The sequence below is a fragment of the Hyperolius riggenbachi genome, chromosome 1, assembly GCF_040937935.1.
Source record: "Hyperolius riggenbachi isolate aHypRig1 chromosome 1, aHypRig1.pri, whole genome shotgun sequence".
Taxonomy (NCBI): Eukaryota; Metazoa; Chordata; class Amphibia; order Anura; family Hyperoliidae; genus Hyperolius; species Hyperolius riggenbachi.
In genome coordinates, this window is record NC_090646.1 from 417343873 (window position 1) to 417358319 (window position 14447).

The window sequence follows — 14447 nt, forward strand, 5'->3', positions numbered from 1 at the left end:
GCCCACGTAATAACTGATTCCCAGCAGCGCGCCCGGTGGCTGCTGTGATGAGTAGGAAGCAGGAGAGAGCGGTTCCCACAGTAACTGCGATACACATCGCCGCTACAGAAAGCCGCTGCCCTGCTTCCTGCTCATCACAGCAGCCGCCGGGCGCGCTGCTGGTAATCAGTTATTACGTGGGCAGAAGGGAATATAGAGGAAGCGGCCGCTGCGCTAAGGTAACAGCAGCGGTGGCAGCAGGGAGGGGACGGCGGGGGGGATTGGGGACAAGAGGACAGTCCCGTGGCCGGACCAGCAGTGGGCCGCGGACCACAGGTTGGGGACCCCTCTATAGTATAGAGCCTTCCCAAGCCTCTCTCCATGTCTTTATTCTACTGCTGTCCACATTGAAGTTATTTGATCAATGGTTTGAATACACCTTGGGGAGTCTTTGGAAGGCTTTGGAAGCACTCTTGTCCCCATAGTGCTTCTGAAGATGGGTGGCCCTGTACAGTGCATGTGTGAATGCGCACTCGTGCATGCGCAGTATGGAGTCGTCCATCTTTGGAAGCACCCAGGGAGCACTGCTGGACATTATTTGCTATGCTATGCTAACTTATACAATTTTACCTTTCTTTAAATGAAATGAAAGCATTAAAGTGGAACGATGAGGATCTGTTGTAAGGCACAGACTCCTTTTTTACTTCTTTTACTGATTCAAACTGATCTTTAAGAATTATTTTTCAAGAAATTAGGCACCTGAAAATCAAACATAAAAGTGTTTCCCCCACTTCCAGCTGAACATCCTGTCCTGGTGGGCAAGTCTGTTACTTGTGTGTACATCTCCCGCATGTGATATATATATATTACTACCAACACTAACAAGTAGTAGGGCAAAGTTTTTGGTGGTCAGTGATTTGTCCAGACCACCAACTCGATCTTGCAGAGAAAAGACGCTCCCGGTTTGCATTGCGTTGCAGAGCAGAAAGAGAGCTGACCAAGAAATAATGCAAGTTGGGAGGAGGCGCCCCAAATGATATCTTGTGATAAGAGGTTAAGATTTTTATTGTTAGACACCAATATGACACATGACCTGCCTGCTTCCTCAGGTCAATACAAGGCAATGTCTGAGCGATGTATCTCAGTGTCAGAGCGCCACTCTCTCATATTGACCTGAGGATACAGGCAGGTCCTGTGAAACACGTTGTCTTTTTATTGGTTTCTAACAAAAATCTTAACCGCTTATCACGAGGTAAGACTGTTCCTATTACTAAGCTCCACTCACTACACATTGTAGCATCCTGCTGTCAGGCTTGACTGGCTACTAGCTATAGGTCAGACTGTATGCTCATATGACTAACCTATAACCCAGCCCTAACACCTGCGTAAACTCCTGCATAATTAACAAACTGCAATACCCTGCAGGCAGATGTAGCATTCAACCTAGCAAATAGCATTCACCGAACACCGCAAGGTAATGTTAACACAGTATACTTGAATAGTCACCTGAGGCCTATGGGCTGAGGCAATCCAGACGTAGTCAATGCAGGCCGGGATCAGGGCAGGCAGTGTTCATGCAAGGTCCTTAAACAATCTGAGGTTGGCAACAGGAAGTTCAGTAAAGATGCAAGGTCAGGTACAAGCCGGGTCAGTTACAGGTGATCAGAAGAAATGTAGTCAGGTGCAATCCGGGTCAGCAACAGGTAATCAGATCTGCAAGAAGCTTGGTCAAGAGACAGACATAAATCTGCAGCAAAACAAGCCCAGCATAGGCTATCACGGGCGAAGACTGAGGGCACTACCTTACTCTTATACTAGGGCTAACCAATCAACAGAAACGGAATCCAAAACAACAGATCACTCTGCGGTGTGTCAGCAAGTCAGCTGACAAACCGGTACGCATGCTGCTACTGTTTACAGTGGCGGAGCGGGTACTGAGGACGCGTCCGCCATTTGGCCAATAGGGAAGGAGCGCCATGTGCTCCACTGACATCAGAGCTTCGCCGAGACCCAGACGCTTGCGCCTCAGCGTGGGTCTCGGCGTTCCACCGCCATATGCGGCAAGGTTTTACACCTACATTGTCTCCTCCCCCATCCCAGGGGTTTCCTCTGCCACTACATCCAGTGGTTCTATGTTTTTTCTGAAGCGCAACCCACATTGACCCAACCAAGTCATAGTAATCGTGTGGAGAAGATCTTTCTCCACATGCCTGAAATCACCTATAGCAACCCATGTTTGTGAGTAGGGATGCTCATTCGGATTCTGCGGAAATACAATTTCCGAAAATTCCAGAATGCGGAAATCGGTAATACAAGTCCGGCAGGCCGATTTCCGCTGGAAAATGTGGACATTTCCACCAACGTTACCATAAATTTTCTCAAGAACTATAAGGTCTTTTTGAACCTTTATTTGCATCCTGTTTACAAGATTTGTGTTTCTAGAACTTAAGGGGGCTTTGCTATTAACCACTAAAGTCGGCGGATTTTTACTGTAATGTAAAATGCAGAAAATCTGCATTATCCGATATGCGGTAATTTTAAGCCAATCAGAAGACTCAGAATGAATAAACAAATCAGAGAATGGGGATTTAGGCGGAAATTTCCACATTCTCTGATTGGCTTATTCATTCTGAGTCTTCTGATTGGCTTAAAATTACCGCATATCGGATAATGCAGATTTTCTGCATTTTACATTACAGTAAAAATCTGCAGATTTTAGTGGTTAATAGCAAAGCTCCCGTAAGTCCTAGAAACACCACATTTTCAGGGTTTATTAAACAGAACCTTGTAAAAAAAGATGCAAAAAATAAGTTTTCAAAAAGACCTTATAGTTTTTGAGAAAATCGATGTTAAAGTCGGGGGAAATTTCACAGAAATACTACACTTTTGGTGCTCCTGGTGCTCTTTTTTATCTCCTTTTTCTTGGATACCTCGGTTTCCAAACCTGAAATTCATCTATCCAGAATGAACAAGAAATAGGTGCTCAGTGGATAGTTTTACTTCAGATAACTCACAAGTCTATTATTATTTAAAAATAAAAATGTTATGTCGCCGCGCTGTAATTCAATGTGAAACCGTTCCACTTAATTGGCAGCAAGGTAATTAATTGGGGTTTTACACTCTCATCCCCTTCGAGCAATATATGAGAAAAATATATATAATACCTGCGCCTTTACATATCAATTATGCAATTTGGAGTTAATAAAATGTAAATTTATTCAAAATACACCAGTAGTCTTAAAAGTTGATCTCAATAAATCCCACACATAAATTCATACCTATTCAATAAATGCACTAATCAATACTGGCCAGTATCAAAGAACTTGCTGTGCACTGCAGTGCTAAAATATGAAAAAATGACTAAAAAATGCCTAAAAAATGCCTAGAAAATGACTGAAGTCTCTTCCCTTGCTGACATACAGCTTCTTCTGACAGTAATCAGTTTGGTATTATATAGTTCGCTGACATGCAACTTCTAAAAATGATCAGTTGTTCCAATGGTAGGGTTAAGGAAGATGAAAGATGAAAAAATGACTAAAAAATGCCTAGAAAATGACTAAAAAATGCCTAAAAAATGCCTAGAAAATGACTGAAGTTTCTTCCCTTGCTGACATACAGCTTCTTCTGAGAGTAATCAGTTTGGTATTATATAGTTCGCTGACATGCAACTTCTTCTAAAAAATGATCAGTTGTTCCAATGGTAGGGTTTAAGGCTTTGGATAGCCCACACACTCACGGTTCCGTTGCTTAGCTTGGATACTTCCTCTATTATTATTTATATAGCGCCAACATCTTCATAGCTTTACACAGTATATATAGTCTTGTCTTCAACTGTCCCTCAGAGGAGCTCACAATCTTATCCTTACCATAGTCACATGTCTATGTATGTATTGTGTAGTGTATCATAGTCTAAGGCCAATTTAGGTGAAGCCAATTAACTTATCTGTATGTTTTTGGGATGTAGAAGGCTGGGATTCAAACCGGTGGCCCAGGACTGCAGGGCGAGAGTGCTAACCACTACACCACTGTGCCGCACACTAAGCCTACCAAGCTTTGGTGCAGAATTTGTGCTTGGAGTGAAGGTACATACAAACATCAATCTTAATTGGCCAATTTTACCTTTTCAATGTAGTATGACAGCTTACCTACAATATATGTTCAAAGTATTTAATATCTGTTGTTTCGCATTTTACACGAAAGTGGTAAGATTGGCCAATCAAGGTTGGATGTGTGTATGCATCTTTATTCTTAAAGAACACCTGAAGTAAGAGGGATATGGAGGCTGCCATATTTATTTCCTTTACACAATACCAGTTGCCTGGCTCTCCTGCTGATCCTCTGCCACTAATACTTTTAGCCATAGATCCTGAAAAAAGCATGCAGCACATCAGGTGTTTCTGACAATATTGTCAGAACTGACAAGATTAGCCGCATGCTTGTTTCTGAGGTGATTCATACACTACTGCAGCCAAAAAGACCAGCAGGGCTGCCAGGCAACTGGTATTATTTAAAAGGAAATACATATGGCAACCTCCATATACTTCTGGCTTCAGGTTCCCTTTAATTAGAACTACAGATTGGCATGGTGAAAAAAGTACTCATCTACATTACAGCAGACCTTTCACTAGAGCTGATATTTACAGACAGATAGATGTTTAGATTGGTACCATTATAAGCACAGCTCAAAAAGTAAGAGAACAGAGGCGCCAGCAGAATAAAAGTGGATAAAACCTTTAAAATTTGCTTGGAGGAAGCGGTGGACTTACCTCCATAAAGCAGACACGAAAGACTGTCTGAAAAGTAGCAATCACATTAGCAAACTGAGGCGCTACACCTGCTACTGCTGGAATTCTGTTTTGTCCCCACTTTATTGCCTGATGAAGCGGGCTCGGCCTGCGAAACGCATTGCACTTTTGGGGTACCATATAATAAATGTGATTGCTACTTTTCATACAGTCTTTCGTGTCTGCTTTATGGAGGTAAGTCCACCGCTTCCTCCAAGCAAATTTTAAAGGTTTTATCCACTTTTATTCTGCTGGCGCCTCTGTTCTCCTACTGCAAAATCGTGTCCACCCCTGGTGGAGGGGTGATCTACCCCTTTTTTCTCATCTACAGAGAGCGACTTCTTAATCATGAGTGAGGACAGGTCTAATCTCCTCACCTGCCTATACAGTGGTTGCCTGTGTGGTAACCCACGTTTGTGAGTATATTCTTCTCACTGATTTGCCTTACTTCGTTTATGTTTTAACATACTACACTATATTGGGCTCTCGGTTTCTCTATATTTTAGTTCAAAAAGTAAGTCAATCATATCCCAAACAGATATGAATTTTCATCAGAATTCCACTTTGAGTAATTGTATATTCGTTTACTTATAGGGAAGAATGGAACGTTCACAAATTAAGTCATCTGTTTGTTGTAATAACTGTACCCATGTGTCATTTGCAGGATGGGCGTATTTTATGCACCCGGGCTGATCATTGTAAACATCCTTCGTATCGTCTCTTCCATGTACTTACAGTGCTGGGCAGTAATGAGCAGTAATGTTCCACAAGAACGTGTCTTCAAAGCATCAAAATCAAACAATTTTTACATGGCTCTTCTCTTGCTTGTGTTCTTTATGAGTGTGCTGCCTGTTACATATACAGTAATGAGCATAACTCCATCCTTTGACTGTGGACCTTTCAGGTAATAAAAACCATTAACAGGCAGACAGACAGGCAGACAGACAGACAGGCAGACAGGCAGACAGGCAGACAGGCAGACAGGCAGACAGACAGACAGACAGACAGACAGACAGACAGACAGACAGACAGACAGACAGACAGATAGATAGATAGATAGATAGATAGATAGATAGATAGATAGATAGATAGATAGATAGATAGGTGCTTTTGGGGTTCAGCTAGATGGTAATATGGAATAGAAGTCTACTAGAAGAACTACTCAGTAAGGCCAAAGCTCTGAAAAGGATTATGTAAGGTGGCACATTATGACTTAAAATATTTCAGATATTGAAGACTGTCAGTAGCTATGTCTGTCAGTGATATGGCAACAACCAATACGGTTCATTACAGCAACTTGAAGGTCAGTTGAGTTCATCTTGTAGATGATGTAGTGGCCCATAAGTAAGGCACATGAGACATGATGTTATGCACTGACCTTTGTTTTACCCTTGGTCAGTGCATAACATCATGTAACAACAATTACTTCTGCTAGTCCTTTCCAGTATACATTATCTACAAGCACAGCAAAGACTAAATATTTGCATCAAGCATAGGGTTGTATGACCAACATAAGTTGTCATATAAACAGAATGTAGCAGGCACCGCAGTAGAAGAAGTGACAAGCAGGGGCACTGGGTGCAAGTGCCCCTGACAAAGGATTTGAAGGTCTGCAATTTTTGAAAACGGCTTATCTGGGACATGGCACCATCTCTATATTTATATGGGAGCTGGATAGTGTAGTAGTGGATAGTGTAGTAAGGGCAGGCTCCAGACAACTCTGTTTACTATGTGTTTCTGCTGCAATGTGTTCACTGTAGAATTGAACCACGGATTACCTTGACAAGGTGTCAGTGGTATAACTACAGACTTGTGGCCCCTAATGTGGAATTTGCACATGCCGCCTCCCCTAACCAATTCGGCTCCCTATCTCCTTGCAAAATACATCAGCTCCTACAGTCCTATAGCTCTACTCCTACTATCACTCCTACAGTCAAGTTACCAGGGTAATGCGCACATTGCTATAGTAACGCGTGGTACGCTACTTGGGTTGCCATAGCAACACACATATTACCTTGATAACATGCATTGCATTAATTGCATAACATGCACTATTGCCCTATCGTTTGTTCTGGTAAAATTGCTGTGTGTTGCTTGTGAACGGCAAATGTACTGGCAGTTTGTGCATCGGGCCACATGTATCCTCAGATGCCAAATTTAAAGGGGCACTACAGCGAAAAACTGGAAAATTTAAAATATGTGCAAACATATACATATACATATGTTTGCACATATTTTAAATGTTATAGTTTTTCGCTATAGTGCCCCTTTAAGTAGTCATGTTTCCTCAGATATCAGAATTAAGCAGTCAGGAAACCCCAGACTTTACAATTAGGTAGCCTTGCCAACAGACATTAGATGCTGTAGCTAAGGACCCCTAGATATAAGTTTTACTGTAGATAGTCATGCGCCCCCAGATAACAGGAATAGGAATAGCTATTAGCAAGTTACAAATGCTCATCTGTGTAGGAAATACTTGTTCCATCCATGTGTTTTATATAGTTAGTAGTAGTTATATAGTAGTAGTAGTAGTATAGTAGCTTTACCAACTATACACTTGCAAATTATGGTTTTCATGCTAAACAAAATGTAATTTTCTATTTTCTCTTTTGGTTTCTAAGTGGAAAAAACAGGATGTATGATGTTCTACAGGAAACCATTGAAAAGGACTTTCCAGCCTTTGTTACTGTAGTATTTGGCTATGCTTCTAATCCAGGAGTAATCATAGCAGCAGCTCTTCTAATGGTGTAAGTAGTATCAGACACTTCATATGAGGTAACAATGTGTGGGCATCCTCTAATTTTCATAATTTTTCAAATGCCCCTTTTATACCAGTAACTGTGAACACACAAACATTAGTTATTCACACAGGACTCCTGTAGGCCATTCCATTAGCCTTTCTATTTAGGGAAGATATTTGGGCACCCTAAGGTGTACCAGCCCACATGATCCATGATATAGGGTGGGCTCTGGAAGAGAGTGGCAGCAAAGCCTCCCCTTCTCCACCTGAGCCCTTGCCAGTCCATGGACAAGGGTCTCTTCCCTACCTCCAGTGTCTGGGAGGAGGTTAGGGTCCTGTGGGAGTTCATGGTGGAATCTGGTCACCTTTAACGAGATGACCCCCAGTTGTCTACCCCAGTTGAAATGGGGTACTAATTACCAACTTCCACACAGAGGTAAAAACAAAAGTAAAACAGCGACAAAATAATTAATCATTAATAATTATTGTATTTTTTGAACCATAAGACTCACTTTTGCTCTCCCAAAAGTGGGTGTAAAAATTCAGTGCGTCTTATGGTCTGAAGGTGTCCCCCATAAGTGCCCAACCTGGCAAATAATCTTTAAAGTGTTACTGTCAGGCATAAAATAAAAAAATCAATTATTTATTGTTATCTGGTAAACAAGTAATAAGAATGCCAAACAGGCAATCCATAAGCTAAAATAACTATTACTTTTCTTGTTGATAAATGATCATTCCCCAGTTTACCAAACTCTTATTTGGTACACACAAAATTTGGTACACAGAAAGGAGGTTGCAGGGCATGCTGGGTTGTCCTTTTTTGCTTCTCTACTTACCCTCAGACTTAACCAATGCAGCCTAATTGGCTGAGGTCTCTTTGCCTCCTGTTTTCCCCTCCCACACATCTGTTCCTCTCTGATTGGCCAATATTTATCATGCTGAGACAATGCACATTCTATATTGAAGAGGAGAGTAAGGGAGGAAATTACATCAGGATTGGCTTCAAAATAGCCACAGCTAAAATGGGAAATGCTAAGAAGGATTTTCTCTTTTTTACTGTAGAAAAACCCAGGCCCGGACTTACCTCACAGGAGCCTGTAAGCACAGATGTCCTGGCATCCTAGACTTCGCCCACCCATGAACCTTCAAACCCTCACCTAACCCCACTGCAAGTGTGCTGGCTGACCCAGCTGTCACTTCTCCCACACTTCCCTTGCCCGTCATAGGTAGCTACAGGTGTCCCTTAATATTAGGTAGCCAGACATGCTCTCAATATTAAGTAGCTAGAGGTGCCCCCAAGCAGTGGTGCTCAGCAGAGCTCGAATATTCGAGTAGCTCGAATATTCGAGCTCTTTTCCAGCTATTCGAGCTCGGTATTCGAGCTCCGAATAGCTGTAGCTATTCGAATGGGCTATTCGCGTACACTCGAATAGCCCATTCACTATTCGAGCTATTCGAGCAAACGGCGCTATTCGAGCTCGGTACCGAGCTCGAATAGCGTCATAGCCCAGATTGATGTCCTTAGAGCCAATCAGAGGGCTCCCAGGCCATCTGACGGCAGCCAATCACAGAGGGGGACCCTGGCCAGCCCCTACCCTATAAATAGCGGCCGCCATGTTACGTTTCTCCGTCCTTGCCTGAGACTTGCATAGAGAGAGAGTTGCTCCTTTGTGCTTTGGCTTAGCAAGAGCTTTATTGTGGTCATTTACCTAGCGTTTTTGCTCACATACACCTCCTATACACACCTATATTGTTGTTAGTTAGTTAGACATTGTATTTTAGTTAGTAGCTTTTGTGTTACATAGAGACAGGCCAGCTGCTGCAGGCTTACAGCTTTAGGCCTCAGGGCCTGCCTGTGTGGGCAGCTGTCCTCCTGTCCTCTGTTTATTTCTCTCTATTCTATACCAGTATTTCTGCTGTCCTTTACTACTGATTGTATTAGTATTGTAGTTATATACTGTAACTGTACTAGGACACTCACTGTCACTGTTCATAGGCTACTAGCTGCTCCTGCGTGTGTGCACTCACTGTCTGTGTACACACTACACACACTCTATTTCCAAGTTCTGATAACTGATTGATTATTGTAATTGAATATTGTAATTAGTTAGTTGTACTCACTGTTACTACTTACTGTACTAGGAGTCTAGGACACTCAGTCACTGTTCATAGGCTACTAGCTCCTGCGTGTGTGCACTCACTGTCTGTGTACACACACTACACACACTCTATTTCCTTCTGATAACTGATTGATTATTGTAATTAGTTAGTTGTACTTACTGTTACTACTTACTGTACTAGGAGTCTAGGACACTCAGTCACTGTTCATAGGCTACTAGCTCCTGCGTGTGTGCACTCACTGTCTGTGTACACACTACACACACTCTATTTCCTTCTGATAACTGATTGATTATTGTAATTAGTTGTACTTACTGACTGTTACTACTTACTTACTTACTGTACTAGGGACACTCACTCAGTCACTGTTCATAGGCTAGCTCCTGCGCGTGTTTGCGCGTGCGTGCACTCACTGTCTGTAGTGTACACACACTAAATTTACTTGTGATTACTACTGATTATTGTAACTGCTAGTTGTACTTCCTGACTGTTACTACTTACTTACTGTACTAGGGACACTCACTCAGTCACCTCACCCACCAACCCACTCCATTAAAGTACCCCACTTTTCACCCGCCCTTTTAAAAAACTTTTGTCTATACGCCCAAAACATCGAAGATGTCTGGAAGTGGCAGCCAGCGCGGTTTGGGCAAGGGGAAGGGCAGCAAGGGAATCAGGAGGAGAGGGAGCAGCATTGTGGCAAGCCGCGGGCGCGCCACCATGCACAGTTCCGCAGCAGCAGCAGCAGCAGCGTCAGTGGCTAACATTCCTCCCATAGCCACTGGCCGTGGACGCCTTGGGCGCCGCCCAGCAGGAGCATCTGCAACTCACGCTGCAGAGACACAGCAGCAGCAGCGTGTAGCACCTGCTCCGATTTTCCTCCAGCCGGGTCGGAAACGTCCCATTGAGGAAAAGCATGCAGACACTGTGGTGCAACTCATGACGGAGGATGAGCAGCCCGCCATCAGCTCTGCATCTGAGGCCTCCACCCTCACCACCACCACCACCACCCCTGTTCGCAGCAGCCGCCCAGCAGGGTCTGGGGAGGAGGCCAGTTCACCGTCACTCGCCGACCTGTCATTCAGCAGTCTTTTGACCCCAGGCATCATGAGTAAATTGTCTGCTGTTGTTGGCGATCTTGAGGAGGAGATGCTGATGGGCACTTTGGGGGATGAGGGATTGGACAGCAAGACTGTGGTGACAGTCAAGCAGCCCAAGGGATTGGACAGCAAGACTGTGGTGACAGTCAAGCAGCCCATCCATGCATCAGGAGAGGAGTTTGGGGGGTCCTCATCCCAGCAGGACATGTTTCAGGAGGGGGAGGATGTTGATGACCCGGTGACAGACAGAGACTGGGTGCCACCACCTCCAGGGGATGTCGTCCTCAGCAGCTCTGAGGAGGAGGAGGAGGATGCTCTTGTGGGCCTTGCAAGGAGGCGCATCATTGCAAGCATTGGCAGCAGCAGTAGGCAGGTCCCACAGCCTGCTGGTGTCTCAGGCTCAGCAGCAGCAGCAGCAGCATCTGCCAGTACCACCACCAGCCGCACCCAAGCCCCCCAAGCCCCACCCCCAACCACCACAGGGAGACAGGCAGCAGCGCTTCCATGCTGTAGGGGGATGTTTCTGTCACCAATCTGGCGCTTTTTCACCATGCCCACAGTGTACAGCAAGTACGCCACTTGCAACCACTGTCAGCGGAAGTTGAGCAGAGGCGCAGACCCCTTAAAGTTCTGCACCAGCTCGCTCATCAACCACCTTGCTGCGAAACATTTCCACCAGCATCAGGAGTTCCAGAGGCTGAAGGCATCTGGTGCTGGCAGTGGCACCACACCCATCACTGCACAGCCTTCAGCAGCAGCAGCAACAGCAGCCACCCGCCCTCCTGCTCCTCCAGCAGCACCAGCAGGAGTGCGGAAACGCACTGCTCCTCCCCCCTCTGCAACTCCTGCCGCTGACACTGAGGCCTGTTCTGGCAGCCAGTCCTCAGTGGCCTCCTCCGCTGTGTCTGCTGATTCCCGTGCCAGCAAAAGGCCACGCCAGGGGGTGGTTAGGGCTCTGCCTCCCAGCAGCCGTCGCGTGCGGCAGCTGAACGGCTTGCTGGCACGGGCCATGTGCTCCCAACTCCTGCCGTACACGCTCGTGCAGGAGGGGAGCGACATTTGTGCGCTGCTTGCTTGCGCAGCCCCAGACTGGCAGCTCGCCAGCAGACACTTTTTCTCCCGCAAGGCCATTCCTGCACTGCACCGCTTTGTGATGGCCAATGTGGAGCGAGGGCTGGAGCACGCGGTTGGTGAAAGGGTCCACGTCACCATGGACTCCTGGAGCAGCCGCTTCGGGACAGGCCGCTACCTGTCCTTCACTGTCCACTGGGTCAGCTTGGTGGAAGGGGGTGAGGATGGGAGAGCAGCAGCGGGCACAGCAGCAGCAGCAACACAGTGGGTGGTGCCACCCCGCAGGGTCAGGGGAACTGCAGCAGGTTCCTCCGATCCTCTGCCATCCTCCGGCACACCTGGCCAAACCCCCCGCCTCAGCAGCAGCGTGAAGGCCCGCCACTGCCAAGCGCTGCTGCACTTGGTCAGCCTTGGGAAGACCAAGCTGACGGCAACCCATGTGTTGGCCAAACTCCAGGAGCAGGAGAGGATTTGGCTGACCCCCAGAGGCCTCAGAGTCGGAGAGGTGGTGGCCGACAATGGGGCCAATCTGGTTGCCGCAATAGACAGGGGAAACCTGACCCACATCCCCTGTCTTGCCCACGTGCTGAACCTGGTGGTGCAGAAGTTCTTGCGCACCTACCAGGGGATGGGCGAACTGCTGGAAACGGCAAGGAACGTTGTGCGTCACTTCCGGCGCTCGGCTGCAGCCTGTGCGAGCCTGGAAGACGTGCAAAAGGAGCTGGATCTGCCACGCCATCGGCTGATCCTTGACGTTCCGACTCGCTGGAACTCCACCCTGGCGATGTTGGAGCGTCTGGTTGAACAGAAGCGCGCTGTCAAACAGTACCTTGCCCTGGCCACTGTTTCCGCCGCTCAGAGAAGGGACAAGACCAGCAACATCCCGTCCATCGTCCCCGATGATGACTGGAGGCACATGCAGCAGGTGTGCTTAGTGCTGGCTCCCTTTCTGCAGGCCACTAACATGGTGAGCAGGGACCATGCTATGGTCTGCGAGTGGGTGCCCCTGGTTTGTCTGCTGAACAGGGCCCTCGATGCTTTGCTGGAACAGGGAGCGGCAGCCTTGGACCAGCAGGAGCGGCAAGCAGCTGCACAGTCCACCTCTGAGGGGGAGGAGGAGGAGGACTTGGTGGAGGTCCCTGACCTTGCTGCTGATGAGGGGGATCAGCACAGTGCAGCTGAGTTGGTGCAGGGGTGGAGAGAGGATGAGGCTGACGAGGCAGAGGAGGAGGATGAGGACAGCAGCACTGCTGTCGATGTGCCAGCAGACGTGGCCCGCCTCTTCCCAATGGCAGCGCACATGCTGACGTGCCTGCGCAGAGACCCCAGGGTGATCCAGATGAAGCAGAGGGAGGACATCTGGATCAGCATGATGTTGGACCCACGCCTCAAGGGGAAGTTGAGCCAGTTCCTGCCGCCTGCAGGAGGAGACCCAGCGCAACAAATAAGGAGCTTGCAGCAGGCCCTTGTTGAGCGCTTGGAGGAAGCCTTCCCCCAGCCTTCCACCCCCACTGTCCAGCAGCCAGCACAGAGGCAGCAGCAGGTGCCTGCATCCAGCAGCAAGCGCCCCACAGACCTGCTGTCTCTCAGCCACGAGCTCTACAGGACTGTAGAGGCTCCGGCAGCAGTGACTAGAGAGGAGGTGCATGCAGCAGCATCCTCCACCGGTCACAGCCAGCGCCTGACCCGCATGGTGGCTGACTACATGGGGTCCTACAGCGGGCTTGACAGCGATGCCCCTGTTGATCCCATGGAGTATTGGGTCAAGCGCCTGGAGATCTGGAGTGAGCTGGCGCAGTACGCCCTGGAAGTGCTGTCCTGCCCCCCTTCCAGCGTTCTGTCCGAGCGCTGCTTCAGTGCAGCTGGTGGTGTGGTCACCGAGAAACGCTCACGTCTGTCTCACAAGTCTGTGGACAGACTGACGTTTCTCAAGATGAACCAGGCGTGGGTGGAAGGCGAGTTCCTGGCCCCTGTTGTCGGCGAGAGGGGGACATGAACTGGCTAAGAACCATCGTTAATGTGCCTTACCACCCTTTACCACCTCCTGGCTCCTGCTCACTAAGCCAGCCTGGTTCACTTTGACTATTACGTCGCCTGCAGCCTCACATTTTACACCTACAGTGGGCTGCTGTGTACTGCCCTTCTGCTGTCTGTCTGTGTTTCCCACTGCCAGGGTACACAGATTTACCTTCTGCTGCCACTCTGCCACCAGCTATTACGTCAAACAATAGCTATATATCTGTGTAATTTGTTTTACAAACAAAACCAAAAAACCATAAAAAAAAAAAAAAAAAAAGGTTTAATTTTTCTGAGGTGCCCGGGTTGAAAACTGTGTTGTCCCAGTTGTGTATTGGACACGATGTGGGCTGCACGACCGCTGTCTGGGACCTCCTGTTGTGTTCATTTACGGCCTGGTATCACCGCTAGGTACCAGGGCTATTATGTCACGCTGCCTGCCTGCTGCCACACTCACACTACTCCTCCATTCCTCCTGCTGATGCTGCTGTCTGTCTGTGTTTCCCAACGCCAGGGTACACAGATTTACCTTCTGCTGCCACTCTGCCACCAGCTATTACGTCAAACAATAGCTGCTCACATTACTCCTCCATTCCTCCTGCTGCTGCTGCTGTCTGTCTGTCTGTGTTTCCCAACGCC

General features: G+C 47.2%; 1 protein-coding gene across 2 annotated transcripts in view; it reads left to right on the forward strand.

The window, feature by feature from the left end:
- Positions 1-14447, forward strand: part of LOC137518499 (transmembrane channel-like protein 2-A) — a 127990-nt gene that overhangs the window by 92584 nt on the left and 20959 nt on the right. The window contains exons 16-17 of one of the 2 annotated variants that reach the window (XM_068236435.1): positions 5428-5667; positions 7385-7510. In XM_068236435.1, the coding sequence (XP_068092536.1) occupies positions 5428-5667; positions 7385-7510 (366 nt within the window). Of the gene's footprint in view, positions 1-5427; positions 5668-7384; positions 7515-14447 lie in introns of those variants that run through there. The other variant, XM_068236443.1, reaches the window with a different exon arrangement.